Genomic DNA, 17,535 nt, shown 5'->3' with positions numbered 1-17,535 from the left:
CGACCCAACCCCCAGCGTGGCCGTGCGGAAACGGCCAATGAGAGGGGAGGGCTAATTGGACCCCCTCCTCTCTAGCTGAAATCATTTGGTTGAACAACTCCATGGCATGGCCCCATGGTAACCACTTTGCTGGGACCTCGGCAATAGAAACATGACCTGGTTTAGAGAGTTACATTTATTTTGCCTTTTAGAATGATAATGGACCACTTCTGTATTCTTGGGCCTATAGTATTCTGTAGATATAGTTTCTATTACTATTTAGATATTGAGACCCTGTTTTCCACTTGAAGAGAAACTGAAACAGCTTAAACCTTCCTTGTGCCCTCCTTCTGGGGACTGAACCTGGGAACTTCTGCATGCATTTGTACACTAGCAACCTACCAATGCCACTTGCAATGCAGTGACATCACTTCCAGTCATGACCAGAAGTGATGTCATCAAGTTACTAGTGATGCCATATCATCAGCCAAAAAACTTTATGGTTTAACCACAGTGTTTTGAATGAATGCTAGAACACTGCAGTGGCATATTTTATCCTCACAACTACAGTTAGAGGTAGAGAAGGACACACACACACACACACTGGCCCAAGGTCACCATCAAGTTTCCCTGCACAGTAGAGATTCAAACACAAGTCTCCTGTATCCTAGTTTAATATTCTAACCACTATACTACGCTGACTTTCGGGCTTGATTCGGCTGATTTGGCTTGTATTCTGGCTCAATTCAAGCTGCCCAAATGCGAGCCGAATCCAAATTTGAATGCACAAATCCGAATCGTGATTCAGGCACTCCAATGGATTTGGGGGTGTTTAAAGGGAGCCTCATGGGTATACTGAATCGGGGATTTGGCTGATTTGGCTATACCAGGGGTCGGGAACCTGCGGCTCGCGAGCCGCAAACGGCTCTTTAGAGCCTGTGGTGCGGCTCCACGCCCCTTCCTGGGCAGCGTGGGATTTCGCCCCCTTCCCCTGCGCAGAGACTGCCGCCGTGCCGCCCCCCACCCCCCCCCCCCCCCACCCCCCCCCCCCCGCACCCCCCCCCCCCCCCCCCCCCCCCCCCCCCCACACCCCCCCCCCCCCAACCTGCCCCCCCCCCCCACCCCCCCTCCCCCCCACCCCCCCCCCCCCCCACCCCCCCCCCCCCCCACCCCCCCCCCCCCCCACCCCCCCCCCCCCCCAACCCCCCCCCCCCCCACCCCCCCCCCCCCCCACCCCCCCCCCCCCCCACCCCCCCCCCCCCCCACCCCCCCCCCCCCCCACCCCCCCCCCCCCCCACCCCCCCCCCCCCCCACCCCCCCCCCCCCCCACCCCCCCCCCCCCCCACCCCCCCCCCCCCCCACCCCCCCCCCCCCCCACCCCCCCCCCCCCCCACCCCCCCCCCCCCCCACCCCCCCCCCCCCCCACCCCCCCCCCCCCCCACCCCCCCCCCCCCCCACCCCCCCCCCCCCCCACCCCCCCCCCCCCCCACCCCCCCCCCCCCCCACCCCCCCCCCCCCCCACCCCCCCCCCCCCCCACCCCCCCCCCCCCCCACCCCCCCCCCCCCCCACCCCCCCCCCCCCCCACCCCCCCCCCCCCCCACCCCCCCCCCCCCCCACCCCCCCCCCCCCCCACCCCCCCCCCCCCCCACCCCCCCCCCCCCCCACCCCCCCCCCCCCCCACCCCCCCCCCCCCCCACCCCCCCCCCCCCCCACCCCCCCCCCCCCCCACCCCCCCCCCCCCCCACCCCCCCCCCCCCCCACCCCCCCCCCCCCCCACCCCCCCCCCCCCCCACCCCCCCCCCCCCCCACCCCCCCCCCCCCCCACCCCCCCCCCCCCCCACCCCCCCCCCCCCCCACCCCCCCCCCCCCCCACCCCCCCCCCCCCCCACCCCCCCCCCCCCCCACCCCCCCCCCCCCCCACCCCCCCCCCCCCCCACCCCCCCCCCCCCCCACCCCCCCCCCCCCCCACCCCCCCCCCCCCCCACCCCCCCCCCCCCCCACCCCCCCCCCCCCCCACCCCCCCCCCCCCCCACCCCCCCCCCCCCCCACCCCCCCCCCCCCCCACCCCCCCCCCCCCCCACCCCCCCCCCCCCCCACCCCCCCCCCCCCCCACCCCCCCCCCCCCCCACCCCCCCCCCCCCCCACCCCCCCCCCCCCCCACCCCCCCCCCCCCCCACCCCCCCCCCCCCCCACCCCCCCCCCCCCCCACCCCCCCCCCCCCCCACCCCCCCCCCCCCCCACCCCCCCCCCCCCCCACCCCCCCCCCCCCCCACCCCCCCCCCCCCCCACCCCCCCCCCCCCCCACCCCCCCCCCCCCCCACCCCCCCCCCCCCCCACCCCCCCCCCCCCCCACCCCCCCCCCCCCCCACCCCCCCCCCCCCCCACCCCCCCCCCCCCCCACCCCCCCCCCCCCCCACCCCCCCCCCCCCCCACCCCCCCCCCCCCCCACCCCCCCCCCCCCCCACCCCCCCCCCCCCCCACCCCCCCCCCCCCCCACCCCCCCCCCCCCCCACCCCCCCCCCCCCCCACCCCCCCCCCCCCCCACCCCCCCCCCCCCCCACCCCCCCCCCCCCCCACCCCCCCCCCCCCCCACCCCCCCCCCCCCCCACCCCCCCCCCCCCCCACCCCCCCCCCCCCCCACCCCCCCCCCCCCCCACCCCCCCCCCCCCCCACCCCCCCCCCCCCCCACCCCCCCCCCCCCCCACCCCCCCCCCCCCCCACCCCCCCCCCCCCCCACCCCCCCCCCCCCCCACCCCCCCCCCCCCCCACCCCCCCCCCCCCCCACCCCCCCCCCCCCCCACCCCCCCCCCCCCCCACCCCCCCCCCCCCCCACCCCCCCCCCCCCCCACCCCCCCCCCCCCCCACCCCCCCCCCCCCCCACCCCCCCCCCCCCCCACCCCCCCCCCCCCCCACCCCCCCCCCCCCCCACCCCCCCCCCCCCCCACCCCCCCCCCCCCCCACCCCCCCCCCCCCCCACCCCCCCCCCCCCCCACCCCCCCCCCCCCCCACCCCCCCCCCCCCCCACCCCCCCCCCCCCCCACCCCCCCCCCCCCCCACCCCCCCCCCCCCCCACCCCCCCCCCCCCCCACCCCCCCCCCCCCCCACCCCCCCCCCCCCCCACCCCCCCCCCCCCCCACCCCCCCCCCCCCCCACCCCCCCCCCCCCCCACCCCCCCCCCCCCCCACCCCCCCCCCCCCCCACCCCCCCCCCCCCCCACCCCCCCCCCCCCCCACCCCCCCCCCCCCCCACCCCCCCCCCCCCCCACCCCCCCCCCCCCCCACCCCCCCCCCCCCCCACCCCCCCCCCCCCCCACCCCCCCCCCCCCCCACCCCCCCCCCCCCCCACCCCCCCCCCCCCCCACCCCCCCCCCCCCCCACCCCCCCCCCCCCCCACCCCCCCCCCCCCCCACCCCCCCCCCCCCCCACCCCCCCCCCCCCCCACCCCCCCCCCCCCCCACCCCCCCCCCCCCCCACCCCCCCCCCCCCCCACCCCCCCCCCCCCCCACCCCCCCCCCCCCCCACCCCCCCCCCCCCCCACCCCCCCCCCCCCCCACCCCCCCCCCCCCCCACCCCCCCCCCCCCCCACCCCCCCCCCCCCCCACCCCCCCCCCCCCCCACCCCCCCCCCCCCCCACCCCCCCCCCCCCCCACCCCCCCCCCCCCCCACCCCCCCCCCCCCCCACCCCCCCCCCCCCCCACCCCCCCCCCCCCCCACCCCCCCCCCCCCCCACCCCCCCCCCCCCCCACCCCCCCCCCCCCCCACCCCCCCCCCCCCCCACCCCCCCCCCCCCCCACCCCCCCCCCCCCCCACCCCCCCCCCCCCCCACCCCCCCCCCCCCCCACCCCCCCCCCCCCCCACCCCCCCCCCCCCCCACCCCCCCCCCCCCCCACCCCCCCCCCCCCCCACCCCCCCCCCCCCCCACCCCCCCCCCCCCCCACCCCCCCCCCCCCCCACCCCCCCCCCCCCCCACCCCCCCCCCCCCCCACCCCCCCCCCCCCCCACCCCCCCCCCCCCCCACCCCCCCCCCCCCCCACCCCCCCCCCCCCCCACCCCCCCCCCCCCCCACCCCCCCCCCCCCCCACCCCCCCCCCCCCCCACCCCCCCCCCCCCCCACCCCCCCCCCCCCCCACCCCCCCCCCCCCCCACCCCCCCCCCCCCCCACCCCCCCCCCCCCCCACCCCCCCCCCCCCCCACCCCCCCCCCCCCCCACCCCCCCCCCCCCCCACCCCCCCCCCCCCCCACCCCCCCCCCCCCCCACCCCCCCCCCCCCCCACCCCCCCCCCCCCCCACCCCCCCCCCCCCCCACCCCCCCCCCCCCCCACCCCCCCCCCCCCCCACCCCCCCCCCCCCCCACCCCCCCCCCCCCCCACCCCCCCCCCCCCCCACCCCCCCCCCCCCCCACCCCCCCCCCCCCCCACCCCCCCCCCCCCCCACCCCCCCCCCCCCCCACCCCCCCCCCCCCCCACCCCCCCCCCCCCCCACCCCCCCCCCCCCCCACCCCCCCCCCCCCCCACCCCCCCCCCCCCCCACCCCCCCCCCCCCCCACCCCCCCCCCCCCCCACCCCCCCCCCCCCCCACCCCCCCCCCCCCCCACCCCCCCCCCCCCCCACCCCCCCCCCCCCCCACCCCCCCCCCCCCCCACCCCCCCCCCCCCCCACCCCCCCCCCCCCCCACCCCCCCCCCCCCCCACCCCCCCCCCCCCCCACCCCCCCCCCCCCCCACCCCCCCCCCCCCCCACCCCCCCCCCCCCCCACCCCCCCCCCCCCCCACCCCCCCCCCCCCCCACCCCCCCCCCCCCCCACCCCCCCCCCCCCCCACCCCCCCCCCCCCCCACCCCCCCCCCCCCCCACCCCCCCCCCCCCCCACCCCCCCCCCCCCCCACCCCCCCCCCCCCCCACCCCCCCCCCCCCCCACCCCCCCCCCCCCCCACCCCCCCCCCCCCCCACCCCCCCCCCCCCCCACCCCCCCCCCCCCCCACCCCCCCCCCCCCCCACCCCCCCCCCCCCCCACCCCCCCCCCCCCCCACCCCCCCCCCCCCCCACCCCCCCCCCCCCCCACCCCCCCCCCCCCCCACCCCCCCCCCCCCCCACCCCCCCCCCCCCCCACCCCCCCCCCCCCCCACCCCCCCCCCCCCCCACCCCCCCCCCCCCCCACCCCCCCCCCCCCCCACCCCCCCCCCCCCCCACCCCCCCCCCCCCCCACCCCCCCCCCCCCCCACCCCCCCCCCCCCCCACCCCCCCCCCCCCCCACCCCCCCCCCCCCCCACCCCCCCCCCCCCCCACCCCCCCCCCCCCCCACCCCCCCCCCCCCCCACCCCCCCCCCCCCCCACCCCCCCCCCCCCCCACCCCCCCCCCCCCCCACCCCCCCCCCCCCCCACCCCCCCCCCCCCCCACCCCCCCCCCCCCCCACCCCCCCCCCCCCCCACCCCCCCCCCCCCCCACCCCCCCCCCCCCCCACCCCCCCCCCCCCCCACCCCCCCCCCCCCCCACCCCCCCCCCCCCCCACCCCCCCCCCCCCCCACCCCCCCCCCCCCCCACCCCCCCCCCCCCCCACCCCCCCCCCCCCCCACCCCCCCCCCCCCCCACCCCCCCCCCCCCCCACCCCCCCCCCCCCCCACCCCCCCCCCCCCCCACCCCCCCCCCCCCCCACCCCCCCCCCCCCCCACCCCCCCCCCCCCCCACCCCCCCCCCCCCCCACCCCCCCCCCCCCCCACCCCCCCCCCCCCCCACCCCCCCCCCCCCCCACCCCCCCCCCCCCCCACCCCCCCCCCCCCCCACCCCCCCCCCCCCCCACCCCCCCCCCCCCCCACCCCCCCCCCCCCCCACCCCCCCCCCCCCCCACCCCCCCCCCCCCCCACCCCCCCCCCCCCCCACCCCCCCCCCCCCCCACCCCCCCCCCCCCCCACCCCCCCCCCCCCCCACCCCCCCCCCCCCCCACCCCCCCCCCCCCCCACCCCCCCCCCCCCCCACCCCCCCCCCCCCCCACCCCCCCCCCCCCCCACCCCCCCCCCCCCCCACCCCCCCCCCCCCCCACCCCCCCCCCCCCCCACCCCCCCCCCCCCCCACCCCCCCCCCCCCCCACCCCCCCCCCCCCCCACCCCCCCCCCCCCCCACCCCCCCCCCCCCCCACCCCCCCCCCCCCCCACCCCCCCCCCCCCCCACCCCCCCCCCCCCCCACCCCCCCCCCCCCCCACCCCCCCCCCCCCCCACCCCCCCCCCCCCCCACCCCCCCCCCCCCCCACCCCCCCCCCCCCCCACCCCCCCCCCCCCCCACCCCCCCCCCCCCCCACCCCCCCCCCCCCCCACCCCCCCCCCCCCCCACCCCCCCCCCCCCCCACCCCCCCCCCCCCCCACCCCCCCCCCCCCCCACCCCCCCCCCCCCCCACCCCCCCCCCCCCCCACCCCCCCCCCCCCCCACCCCCCCCCCCCCCCACCCCCCCCCCCCCCCACCCCCCCCCCCCCCCACCCCCCCCCCCCCCCACCCCCCCCCCCCCCCACCCCCCCCCCCCCCCACCCCCCCCCCCCCCCACCCCCCCCCCCCCCCACCCCCCCCCCCCCCCACCCCCCCCCCCCCCCACCCCCCCCCCCCCCCACCCCCCCCCCCCCCCACCCCCCCCCCCCCCCACCCCCCCCCCCCCCCACCCCCCCCCCCCCCCACCCCCCCCCCCCCCCACCCCCCCCCCCCCCCACCCCCCCCCCCCCCCACCCCCCCCCCCCCCCACCCCCCCCCCCCCCCACCCCCCCCCCCCCCCACCCCCCCCCCCCCCCACCCCCCCCCCCCCCCACCCCCCCCCCCCCCCACCCCCCCCCCCCCCCACCCCCCCCCCCCCCCACCCCCCCCCCCCCCCACCCCCCCCCCCCCCCACCCCCCCCCCCCCCCACCCCCCCCCCCCCCCACCCCCCCCCCCCCCCACCCCCCCCCCCCCCCACCCCCCCCCCCCCCCACCCCCCCCCCCCCCCACCCCCCCCCCCCCCCACCCCCCCCCCCCCCCACCCCCCCCCCCCCCCACCCCCCCCCCCCCCCACCCCCCCCCCCCCCCACCCCCCCCCCCCCCCACCCCCCCCCCCCCCCACCCCCCCCCCCCCCCACCCCCCCCCCCCCCCACCCCCCCCCCCCCCCACCCCCCCCCCCCCCCACCCCCCCCCCCCCCCACCCCCCCCCCCCCCCACCCCCCCCCCCCCCCACCCCCCCCCCCCCCCACCCCCCCCCCCCCCCACCCCCCCCCCCCCCCACCCCCCCCCCCCCCCACCCCCCCCCCCCCCCACCCCCCCCCCCCCCCACCCCCCCCCCCCCCCACCCCCCCCCCCCCCCACCCCCCCCCCCCCCCACCCCCCCCCCCCCCCACCCCCCCCCCCCCCCACCCCCCCCCCCCCCCACCCCCCCCCCCCCCCACCCCCCCCCCCCCCCACCCCCCCCCCCCCCCACCCCCCCCCCCCCCCACCCCCCCCCCCCCCCACCCCCCCCCCCCCCCACCCCCCCCCCCCCCCACCCCCCCCCCCCCCCACCCCCCCCCCCCCCCACCCCCCCCCCCCCCCACCCCCCCCCCCCCCCACCCCCCCCCCCCCCCACCCCCCCCCCCCCCCACCCCCCCCCCCCCCCACCCCCCCCCCCCCCCACCCCCCCCCCCCCCCACCCCCCCCCCCCCCCACCCCCCCCCCCCCCCACCCCCCCCCCCCCCCACCCCCCCCCCCCCCCACCCCCCCCCCCCCCCACCCCCCCCCCCCCCCACCCCCCCCCCCCCCCACCCCCCCCCCCCCCCACCCCCCCCCCCCCCCACCCCCCCCCCCCCCCACCCCCCCCCCCCCCCACCCCCCCCCCCCCCCACCCCCCCCCCCCCCCACCCCCCCCCCCCCCCACCCCCCCCCCCCCCCACCCCCCCCCCCCCCCACCCCCCCCCCCCCCCACCCCCCCCCCCCCCCACCCCCCCCCCCCCCCACCCCCCCCCCCCCCCACCCCCCCCCCCCCCCACCCCCCCCCCCCCCCACCCCCCCCCCCCCCCACCCCCCCCCCCCCCCACCCCCCCCCCCCCCCACCCCCCCCCCCCCCCACCCCCCCCCCCCCCCACCCCCCCCCCCCCCCACCCCCCCCCCCCCCCACCCCCCCCCCCCCCCACCCCCCCCCCCCCCCACCCCCCCCCCCCCCCACCCCCCCCCCCCCCCACCCCCCCCCCCCCCCACCCCCCCCCCCCCCCACCCCCCCCCCCCCCCACCCCCCCCCCCCCCCACCCCCCCCCCCCCCCACCCCCCCCCCCCCCCACCCCCCCCCCCCCCCACCCCCCCCCCCCCCCACCCCCCCCCCCCCCCACCCCCCCCCCCCCCCACCCCCCCCCCCCCCCACCCCCCCCCCCCCCCACCCCCCCCCCCCCCCACCCCCCCCCCCCCCCACCCCCCCCCCCCCCCACCCCCCCCCCCCCCCACCCCCCCCCCCCCCCACCCCCCCCCCCCCCCACCCCCCCCCCCCCCCACCCCCCCCCCCCCCCACCCCCCCCCCCCCCCACCCCCCCCCCCCCCCACCCCCCCCCCCCCCCACCCCCCCCCCCCCCCACCCCCCCCCCCCCCCACCCCCCCCCCCCCCCACCCCCCCCCCCCCCCACCCCCCCCCCCCCCCACCCCCCCCCCCCCCCACCCCCCCCCCCCCCCACCCCCCCCCCCCCCCACCCCCCCCCCCCCCCACCCCCCCCCCCCCCCACCCCCCCCCCCCCCCACCCCCCCCCCCCCCCACCCCCCCCCCCCCCCACCCCCCCCCCCCCCCACCCCCCCCCCCCCCCACCCCCCCCCCCCCCCACCCCCCCCCCCCCCCACCCCCCCCCCCCCCCACCCCCCCCCCCCCCCACCCCCCCCCCCCCCCACCCCCCCCCCCCCCCACCCCCCCCCCCCCCCACCCCCCCCCCCCCCCACCCCCCCCCCCCCCCACCCCCCCCCCCCCCCACCCCCCCCCCCCCCCACCCCCCCCCCCCCCCACCCCCCCCCCCCCCCACCCCCCCCCCCCCCCACCCCCCCCCCCCCCCACCCCCCCCCCCCCCCACCCCCCCCCCCCCCCACCCCCCCCCCCCCCCACCCCCCCCCCCCCCCACCCCCCCCCCCCCCCACCCCCCCCCCCCCCCACCCCCCCCCCCCCCCACCCCCCCCCCCCCCCACCCCCCCCCCCCCCCACCCCCCCCCCCCCCCACCCCCCCCCCCCCCCACCCCCCCCCCCCCCCACCCCCCCCCCCCCCCACCCCCCCCCCCCCCCACCCCCCCCCCCCCCCACCCCCCCCCCCCCCCACCCCCCCCCCCCCCCACCCCCCCCCCCCCCCACCCCCCCCCCCCCCCACCCCCCCCCCCCCCCACCCCCCCCCCCCCCCACCCCCCCCCCCCCCCACCCCCCCCCCCCCCCACCCCCCCCCCCCCCCACCCCCCCCCCCCCCCACCCCCCCCCCCCCCCACCCCCCCCCCCCCCCACCCCCCCCCCCCCCCACCCCCCCCCCCCCCCACCCCCCCCCCCCCCCACCCCCCCCCCCCCCCACCCCCCCCCCCCCCCACCCCCCCCCCCCCCCACCCCCCCCCCCCCCCACCCCCCCCCCCCCCCACCCCCCCCCCCCCCCACCCCCCCCCCCCCCCACCCCCCCCCCCCCCCACCCCCCCCCCCCCCCACCCCCCCCCCCCCCCACCCCCCCCCCCCCCCACCCCCCCCCCCCCCCACCCCCCCCCCCCCCCACCCCCCCCCCCCCCCACCCCCCCCCCCCCCCACCCCCCCCCCCCCCCACCCCCCCCCCCCCCCACCCCCCCCCCCCCCCACCCCCCCCCCCCCCCACCCCCCCCCCCCCCCACCCCCCCCCCCCCCCACCCCCCCCCCCCCCCACCCCCCCCCCCCCCCACCCCCCCCCCCCCCCACCCCCCCCCCCCCCCACCCCCCCCCCCCCCCACCCCCCCCCCCCCCCACCCCCCCCCCCCCCCACCCCCCCCCCCCCCCACCCCCCCCCCCCCCCACCCCCCCCCCCCCCCACCCCCCCCCCCCCCCACCCCCCCCCCCCCCCACCCCCCCCCCCCCCCACCCCCCCCCCCCCCCACCCCCCCCCCCCCCCACCCCCCCCCCCCCCCACCCCCCCCCCCCCCCACCCCCCCCCCCCCCCACCCCCCCCCCCCCCCACCCCCCCCCCCCCCCACCCCCCCCCCCCCCCACCCCCCCCCCCCCCCACCCCCCCCCCCCCCCACCCCCCCCCCCCCCCACCCCCCCCCCCCCCCACCCCCCCCCCCCCCCACCCCCCCCCCCCCCCACCCCCCCCCCCCCCCACCCCCCCCCCCCCCCACCCCCCCCCCCCCCCACCCCCCCCCCCCCCCACCCCCCCCCCCCCCCACCCCCCCCCCCCCCCACCCCCCCCCCCCCCCACCCCCCCCCCCCCCCACCCCCCCCCCCCCCCACCCCCCCCCCCCCCCACCCCCCCCCCCCCCCACCCCCCCCCCCCCCCACCCCCCCCCCCCCCCACCCCCCCCCCCCCCCACCCCCCCCCCCCCCCACCCCCCCCCCCCCCCACCCCCCCCCCCCCCCACCCCCCCCCCCCCCCACCCCCCCCCCCCCCCACCCCCCCCCCCCCCCACCCCCCCCCCCCCCCACCCCCCCCCCCCCCCACCCCCCCCCCCCCCCACCCCCCCCCCCCCCCACCCCCCCCCCCCCCCACCCCCCCCCCCCCCCACCCCCCCCCCCCCCCACCCCCCCCCCCCCCCACCCCCCCCCCCCCCCACCCCCCCCCCCCCCCACCCCCCCCCCCCCCCACCCCCCCCCCCCCCCACCCCCCCTCCCCCCCACCCCCCCCCCCCCCCCCCCCCCCCCCCCCCTCCCCCCCCCCCCCCCGCTCCCCCACCCCTTTCCAACACTCCCCCACCCCCCCCCCCCCCCGCCCCCACCCCCCCCCCACCCCCCCCCCCCCCCCCCCCACCCCCCACCCCCCCCCCCCCCCACCCCGCCCCCCCCCCCCCCCCCCCCCCCCCCCCCCCCCCCGTCCCCCCCCCCCCCGACCCCACCCCCCCCCCCCCCCACCCCCCACCCTGCCAGCATGGCCAATTGACCATGCTGGCAGGGGCTGATGGGAATTGTAGTCCATAACATCTGGAGTGCCAAAGGTTCGCCACCACGGGCCTAGACAGACAAGGCATTTCAAACCAGAGAATCTTTAACTTTACGTGATTCTAAATGTCTGGCATTTGTCTGCCCGTGATTGTCAAGCGTGAATAAATGGGCACTTAACTGGGCACCCACCTCTGTACTTGCATGGACTGATGTCTACATGCTCCTGATGCTTATATTGGCACACACTTGTGTCCTTCTTTGATCTGATGCATTGTATTGGGATGTTTTTGGTTTTTGGTTTTGTTATATACCAGTGATTCTTCAATTGTCTACACCATTTATACCAGTGATGGCGAACCTTTTCGAGGCCGAGTGTCCAAATTGCAACCCCAAACCCACTTATTTATTGCAAAGTGCCAACACGGCAATTTAACCCGAATACGGAGGTTTTAGTTTAGAAAAAATGGTTAGCTCCAAGGCGTGCGTTACTCAGGAGTAAGCTTGGTGGCTTTGTTTTGTAGTCAGTGGCTTTGCTTTGAAGCAACCATGCAACTCTTCCAATGGGTGTATCACGACCTTAGGAAGGTTTACTCAGAAGCAAGCCCTATTGCTGAGCTTGCTCCCAGGTAAAGGATTGCGCTTTAGTTCTTTGCATGAAAATCAGTGGGGTTTAACAGCGCTTAACAGGGTTACCTACACTGCTTCCCCAAAATTAGGACTTAGGTTTAATGCTAATAATCAAGCCCAGTGACCCAGGCCAGCCTAGATGTGTGGGGGGAGGACTCTGTTTGCGCGTGCCCACAGAGAGGGCTCTGAGTGCCACCTCTGGCACCCGTGCCATAGGTTCGCCATCACTGATTTAGACACTTCATATTGCAAGTATTGGCATTAGTTGTAGTCAGAGTGGGGGAGGGGGAAGCAAGAAGGGCTGCTGATGGTATCTTGGCCAGCTCAGGAAGCACTAGGAGAGGCAGTGCTCTGCCAAGACGGGAGGAGGGGGAGGGGTTCGGCCACCACAGGGGGGAAGGAACGTTTCCCAGAACAGCCAGCCTCATAGAAGCCCTTCTGAGCAGTGGCCCAAAGAATGGGTATAACTCCTGCTGTGTGGGCGGGGAAAGGCAGGGAGGAGCAGGAAAACCCACAGGAAGATAGAATCATAGAGTTGGAAGAGACCACAAGGGCCGTTCAGTCCAATCCCAAGCCACGCAGGAAGATACAATCAAAGCACTTCTGACAGATGGCCATCCAGCCTCTGTTTAAAAACCTCCAAGGAGACTCTACCGCTCTTCAAGGTAGCGTATTCTCCTGTTGAACAATCCTTACCTTAGGAAGTTTTTCCTGTTTAGGTAAAATCTCTTTTCCTGTACCTTGAACCCATTACTCCTTGTCCTGACAAGAAAACAAGCTTGCTCCATTTTCAACATGACATCCCTTCAAATATTGAAACATGGATATCATATTAAGCAGCAGTGGCGTAGGAGGTTAAGAGCTTGTGTATCTAATCTGCAGGAACTGGGTTTGATTCCCCGCTCTGCTGCCTGAGCTGTGGAGGCTTATCTGGGGAATTCAGATTAGCCTGTGCACTCCCACACATGCCAGCTGGGTGACCTTGGGCTAGTCACAGCTTCTCGGAGCTCTCTCAGTCCCACCCATCTCACAGGGTGTTTGTTGTTGGGTGGGGGGAAGGGAAAGGAGTTTGTAAGTCCCTTTGCGTCTCTTCACAGGAGAGAAAGGGGGGATATAAATCCACACTCCTCCTCTTCCTCCTCCCTCCTCCCTCCTCCACCTCCCTCCCTCCCTCCCTCCCTCCCTCCTCTTCCTCTTCTTCTTCTTCTTCTTCTTCTTCTTCTTCTTCTTCTTCTTCTTCTTCTTCTTCTTCTTCTTCTTCTTCTTCTTCTTCTTCTTCTTCTTCTTCTTCTTCTTCTTCTTCTTCTTCTTCTTCATATCATCCTTCTACCTTCTCTTCTCCAGACTATGCATACCCAGTTCCCTAGGCTTCTATTCACAGGGCATGGAATCCAGACCTTTTACCATTATAGTTGCCCTCCTCTAGACCTGTTCCTGTTCCTCAATATCCTTCTTGAAATGTGGTGCCCCAAACTGGACTCAGTATTCCAGGTGAGGTCTGACCAATGCAGAACAGTGTGGTTCTATAACCTCCCTCGATCTAGACACTACTACTGATGCAGCCCAGAATGGCATTGGATTTCTTGGCTGCCACATCACGCTGCTGAGCACACCCTTGTCTCCTTCACTTTCCCCACAAAGAACAGACAAAAAGTCGCACTTTAACCAGTTTCAGAAATTGCTGGGAGAGTCAGATCCAAGGCGCGGTGAGTTCCGAAGAGGGGAAAATGTGTGCGTAACAGAAAATCCAACCAGAACGGAACAGGTGCTCGGTGCGAGGAAGACCACAAGTGCATAACAGGCCAACAATGCAGAGAGAGAGCAATCCCGTTCTGAGTGTGTGTCTGTGTTTGTTTAAAAACACATATATCAACAACATACAAGGGAAGAAGCACCCATCATAAATCATACTTCAAAAGCGGGGCCGGGGAAATCAAGACACATCTGCCCTTTAAAAAACTGGTTGTCTCATCCAAAAGGTTAGAAGAAAGTAGAATGCCCTGGAGCCTAGCAGTCTTTTAGTACTGGACAAATCACTCACTTGACCTTCATCTCCTGTTGAGGGACAAAGACGAGGGTACCTTGCATAGATTTGCCTGCCCTCCATTGTTTGTTTAACAAGTGTCTGACTCCCCCTTCCCTGCTCTCGTTGGGCTTTTGGGCCAGAGTGACCTTTTCACAGTCTGAGAGGCTCTCATTAAAACAACTGATCTCTTACTAAACACTCGTGATTGTCAGGAAGAACTCTAAGGCAGCCACGGTGACAGCCATCCGGCATCGTTTCTTGCCTCAACACTCTTTAAATGTCAGCCTCCCGTGTGGGCACCATCCACGATTTCTCGCATCCCATTAGTTCCACCTCAGTCGCCTGCCCGAACGCACTTTTATTTGGATATTTTTGAGCAGGGGGGGCCAACATCTGAATTCTCTGGGACAACTCTGTTGTCCAGAACAGTCATTCCCAAACCATAGGCAAAAACAGAAATACAAACCCAAATGATGATCTGTGAGCGACCCACCCACAGAGGAACTCTGAACATAAGAACATAAGAACTAGCCTGCTGGATCAGACCAGAGTCCATCTAGTCCAGCATTCTCGCAGTGGCCCACCAGGTGCCTTTGGGAGCTCACGTGCAGGAGGTGAAAGCAATGGCCTTCTGCGGCTGCTGCTCCTGAGGCCCTGGTCTGCTAAGGCATTTGCAATCTGAGATCAAGGAGGATCAAGATTGGTAGCCATAGATCGACTTCTCCTCCATAAATCTGTCCGAGCCCTTTTTAAAGCTATCCAGGTTAGTGGCCATCACCACCTCCTGTGGCAGCATATTCCAAACACCAATCACACGTTGCGTGAAGAAGTGTTTCCTTTTATTAGTCCTAATTCATCCCCCCAGCATTTTCAATGAATGCCCCCTGGTTCTATTATTGTGAGAAAGAGAGAAAAATGTCTCTCTGTAAACATTTTCTACCTCACGCATAATTTTACAGACTTCAATCATATCCCCGCTCAGACGTCTCCTCTCCAAACTAAAGAGTCCCAAACGCTGCAGCCTCTCCTCATAAGGAAGGTGCTCTGTCCTTGCCCCTTCCAAACATTTTTCATTAGGGATAGGTAATTCTAATAAGCCTAACGCAATCCCAGAACATGGCTGTATCAATCCATGGACTCTGGCTCATAAAAGCTTTCGAACAATAAATCCAATGGCTGTTGAGATGCCACAAAACTCTTTGTCACTTGGCTTGCAACCCACAAACACAGCTATGCCTCAGGAATGTGTCAGGTGCACAGGATGATTTTCCTCCCCCTCAAAATGTCTGGAGGTCGTTTACCAATGTATGACTAAAAAGATTTCCCTAAAGTACACCACTTGCCAGAACTTTGAATATTCAGGGGAATGGAAAATTGTGAGCCTAACCAGATGGTGACATTGGGCGATCCCTGATGGGATCTTCCCAGCATTTTTAAAATGTGAAGTGGCCATTCTGAGGAGGCCGCAATGTGGAACAGGACCACAATGGAAGAGAAAAGGACGTTGAACTTTTAAAATTTTGCCCAGATTCAACAATCAATACAGTAGGGGTCCCTGACCTTTTTGAAGAAGAAGAAGAAGAAGAAGAAGAAGAAGAAGAAGAAGAAGAAGAAGAAGAAGAAGAAGAAGAAGAAGAGGAGGAGGAGGAGGAGGAGGAGGAGGAGGAGCAGCAGCAGCAGCAGCAGCAGCAGCAGTTTGGAATTATATCACCCTTTTCTCTCCTGTAGGAGACTCAAAGGGGCTTACAATCTCCTTGTGCTTCCCCCCTCACAACAAACACCCTGTGAGGTAGGTGGGGCTGAGAGAGCTCCGAGAAGCTGTGACTAGCCCAAGGTCACCCAGATGGCGAGTGTGGGAGTGTACAGGCTAATCTGAATTCCCCAGATAAGCCTCCACAGCTCAGGCGGCAGAGCAGGGAATCAAACCCTGTTCCTCCAGATTAGATGCACGAGCTCTTAACCTCCTACGCCACTGCTGCTCCTATGAGACTGTGGTTATCTTTGAAATTTTGACCTATGGTCATGGTGAGACCATTAAATGGTTGCCACAGGAGGCAGAACCAAGCACAAAAAGGTTGCCGCAGGAGGTGGATCCAAACACAAAATGGCTGCCCAAGAGGCAGAGGCAAGCACAAAATGGCTGCCACAGGAGGTGGAGCCCCTCCTCCCACACATAGAATATCACCTGCAGTGAAGAAGAAGGGAATTTAAACACATTGTGAAAGGGGAGTGAGAGCCTGAATAAAACCAACCCTGTGGTGCCCACTGCCGCCAAAGCAACATCATTTTAAATCTCCACAACCATCATCAATAAGCCTTTTTGGGCATACAAATCTCCACAACCAATTGGACCTTCAGTGGTCAATCAGAAGCCATACTGGACAAAGTTCCACTGGGCCCTACACATTTTCTGAAAACATTTGGTAGGCTACAGGTAAAATATAAGCAAGCACTGTGGCACCCATTGACACTGCATTGGAGACCCTGCTATAGCAATTAGGACTCTAAATTGGCAAATAATCATAAATGCTTCTTTAAAAATCCACACTACAACTCTGAAAGCAAAACAGACAATAAGCAGCACAGAGAGTCAGAAAGACCTGTCCGCAAGGGCCGAAAGGAAAGGGGGGAAAACACAGCTTTCCTTACATGTTCCAGGTGGTTGTAGAAATCGATGCTGGCGGCACACAGGTACCTCCCCAAGAGCGTGGCGTGAGTTGTGAAGATCGTGGCCACGGGAAGCTTCCTAGACCGACACAGGATCAGTCCCGGCCCCGCTTGCCATTCGTGGAAGTGAGCAACGATGTTTGGTTTGTCTTCCAACTGATCGGACAGCTGCAAAGAGTTCGAAACGTACCATTATGATTGTTACATGATTTCATTGCTTCCTTTGCTCCACAGTTGAAAGACTCAAGAATGTTAGAGCTCTGCTCAGACATCGCAAACAAACTGCAGTTTGTTTGAGAAGTGAATGACTCTTTGGGCTACTACCCCCTCCATTTGCCTGAATGACGACTTCCTGGTTAAGAATTTAGATTTCCTGTTAGGGCTGATCATGCAGTAAATCTGAATGACAAAGAAATTCTAAAAATAACCTGGCTTTGAAAAAGCCGAATATATTTCAGCTTTTCCAGCTTTCCTGTGGAGCTGGGAGGTTCTGTCAGAGCACTGTCAAACTGGTGTCTGATCAGCAAAATCTAGTTGACAGTTGTCAGATGACTCAGCCTCATTCTGGGCTTAGTTGAAGCTGCAATGTGATTGGACAGAGAAATGTATATACGACTGAACTGTATGTGCCTCTGTGTGACTCCGGTCTCCCCACTGCCTGGCAGAGCACTTTGTCTGTGAGGACAACATTGTGAACAATAAAAGTAGGACCGCTTCTATGAAGCTGAGCTGCTGTGTGTGTGAGTTCCTACTGCGTTCCAGTGTGTTGTGCAACTCTGCTACTTGGGGATATTCCCCATCCTTCACAGGTTCTCAATCCCACAGGGAGCCCCCCCCCCCGCACACCTTGTGAAGCCAGTTCTTACCTTGCAAACTGGGGAGGGGGCCGGCAGAGCTGCCTGCGAAGATTGGGAACTTTGATCTCTGCTGGCAACCCCCCCCCCCCGCAAAGCCAGCTCCAACATCATAAGCGAGGAGGGGCCAGCAGGGTTGCCCACAAAGATTGTGAACCCTGAACTCTGTGAACCCTGATTGTGAACCCCCCTCCCCAGCATTTTCAATGAATGCCCCCTGAAAAGATTTGAATGATTGAAGTCTATAAAATTATGCATGGGGTAGAAAATGTTGACAGAGAGAAATTTTTCTCTCTTTCTCACAATACTAGAACCAGGGGGCATCCATTGAAAAT

General features: G+C 73.9%; 1 protein-coding gene across 2 annotated transcripts in view; it reads right to left on the bottom strand.

Annotated features, from left to right (window-relative positions):
* GYS2 (glycogen synthase 2) overlaps window positions 1-17,535 on the bottom strand; it is a 75,012-nt gene that overhangs the window by 28,096 nt on the left and 29,381 nt on the right. For both annotated transcript variants that reach the window (XM_048499525.1, XM_048499524.1), the window contains one exon: window positions 16,329-16,514. In XM_048499525.1, coding sequence (XP_048355482.1) covers window positions 16,329-16,514 — 186 coding nt within the window. The remainder of the gene's footprint in view (window positions 1-16,328; window positions 16,515-17,535) is intronic.

This window comes from Sphaerodactylus townsendi, linkage group LG06 (genome assembly GCF_021028975.2).
Source record: "Sphaerodactylus townsendi isolate TG3544 linkage group LG06, MPM_Stown_v2.3, whole genome shotgun sequence".
Taxonomy (NCBI): Eukaryota; Metazoa; Chordata; class Lepidosauria; order Squamata; family Sphaerodactylidae; genus Sphaerodactylus; species Sphaerodactylus townsendi.
The sequence above is the reverse complement of the archived record's forward strand: the minus strand, read 5'-3'. Positions and strand labels throughout refer to the sequence as shown.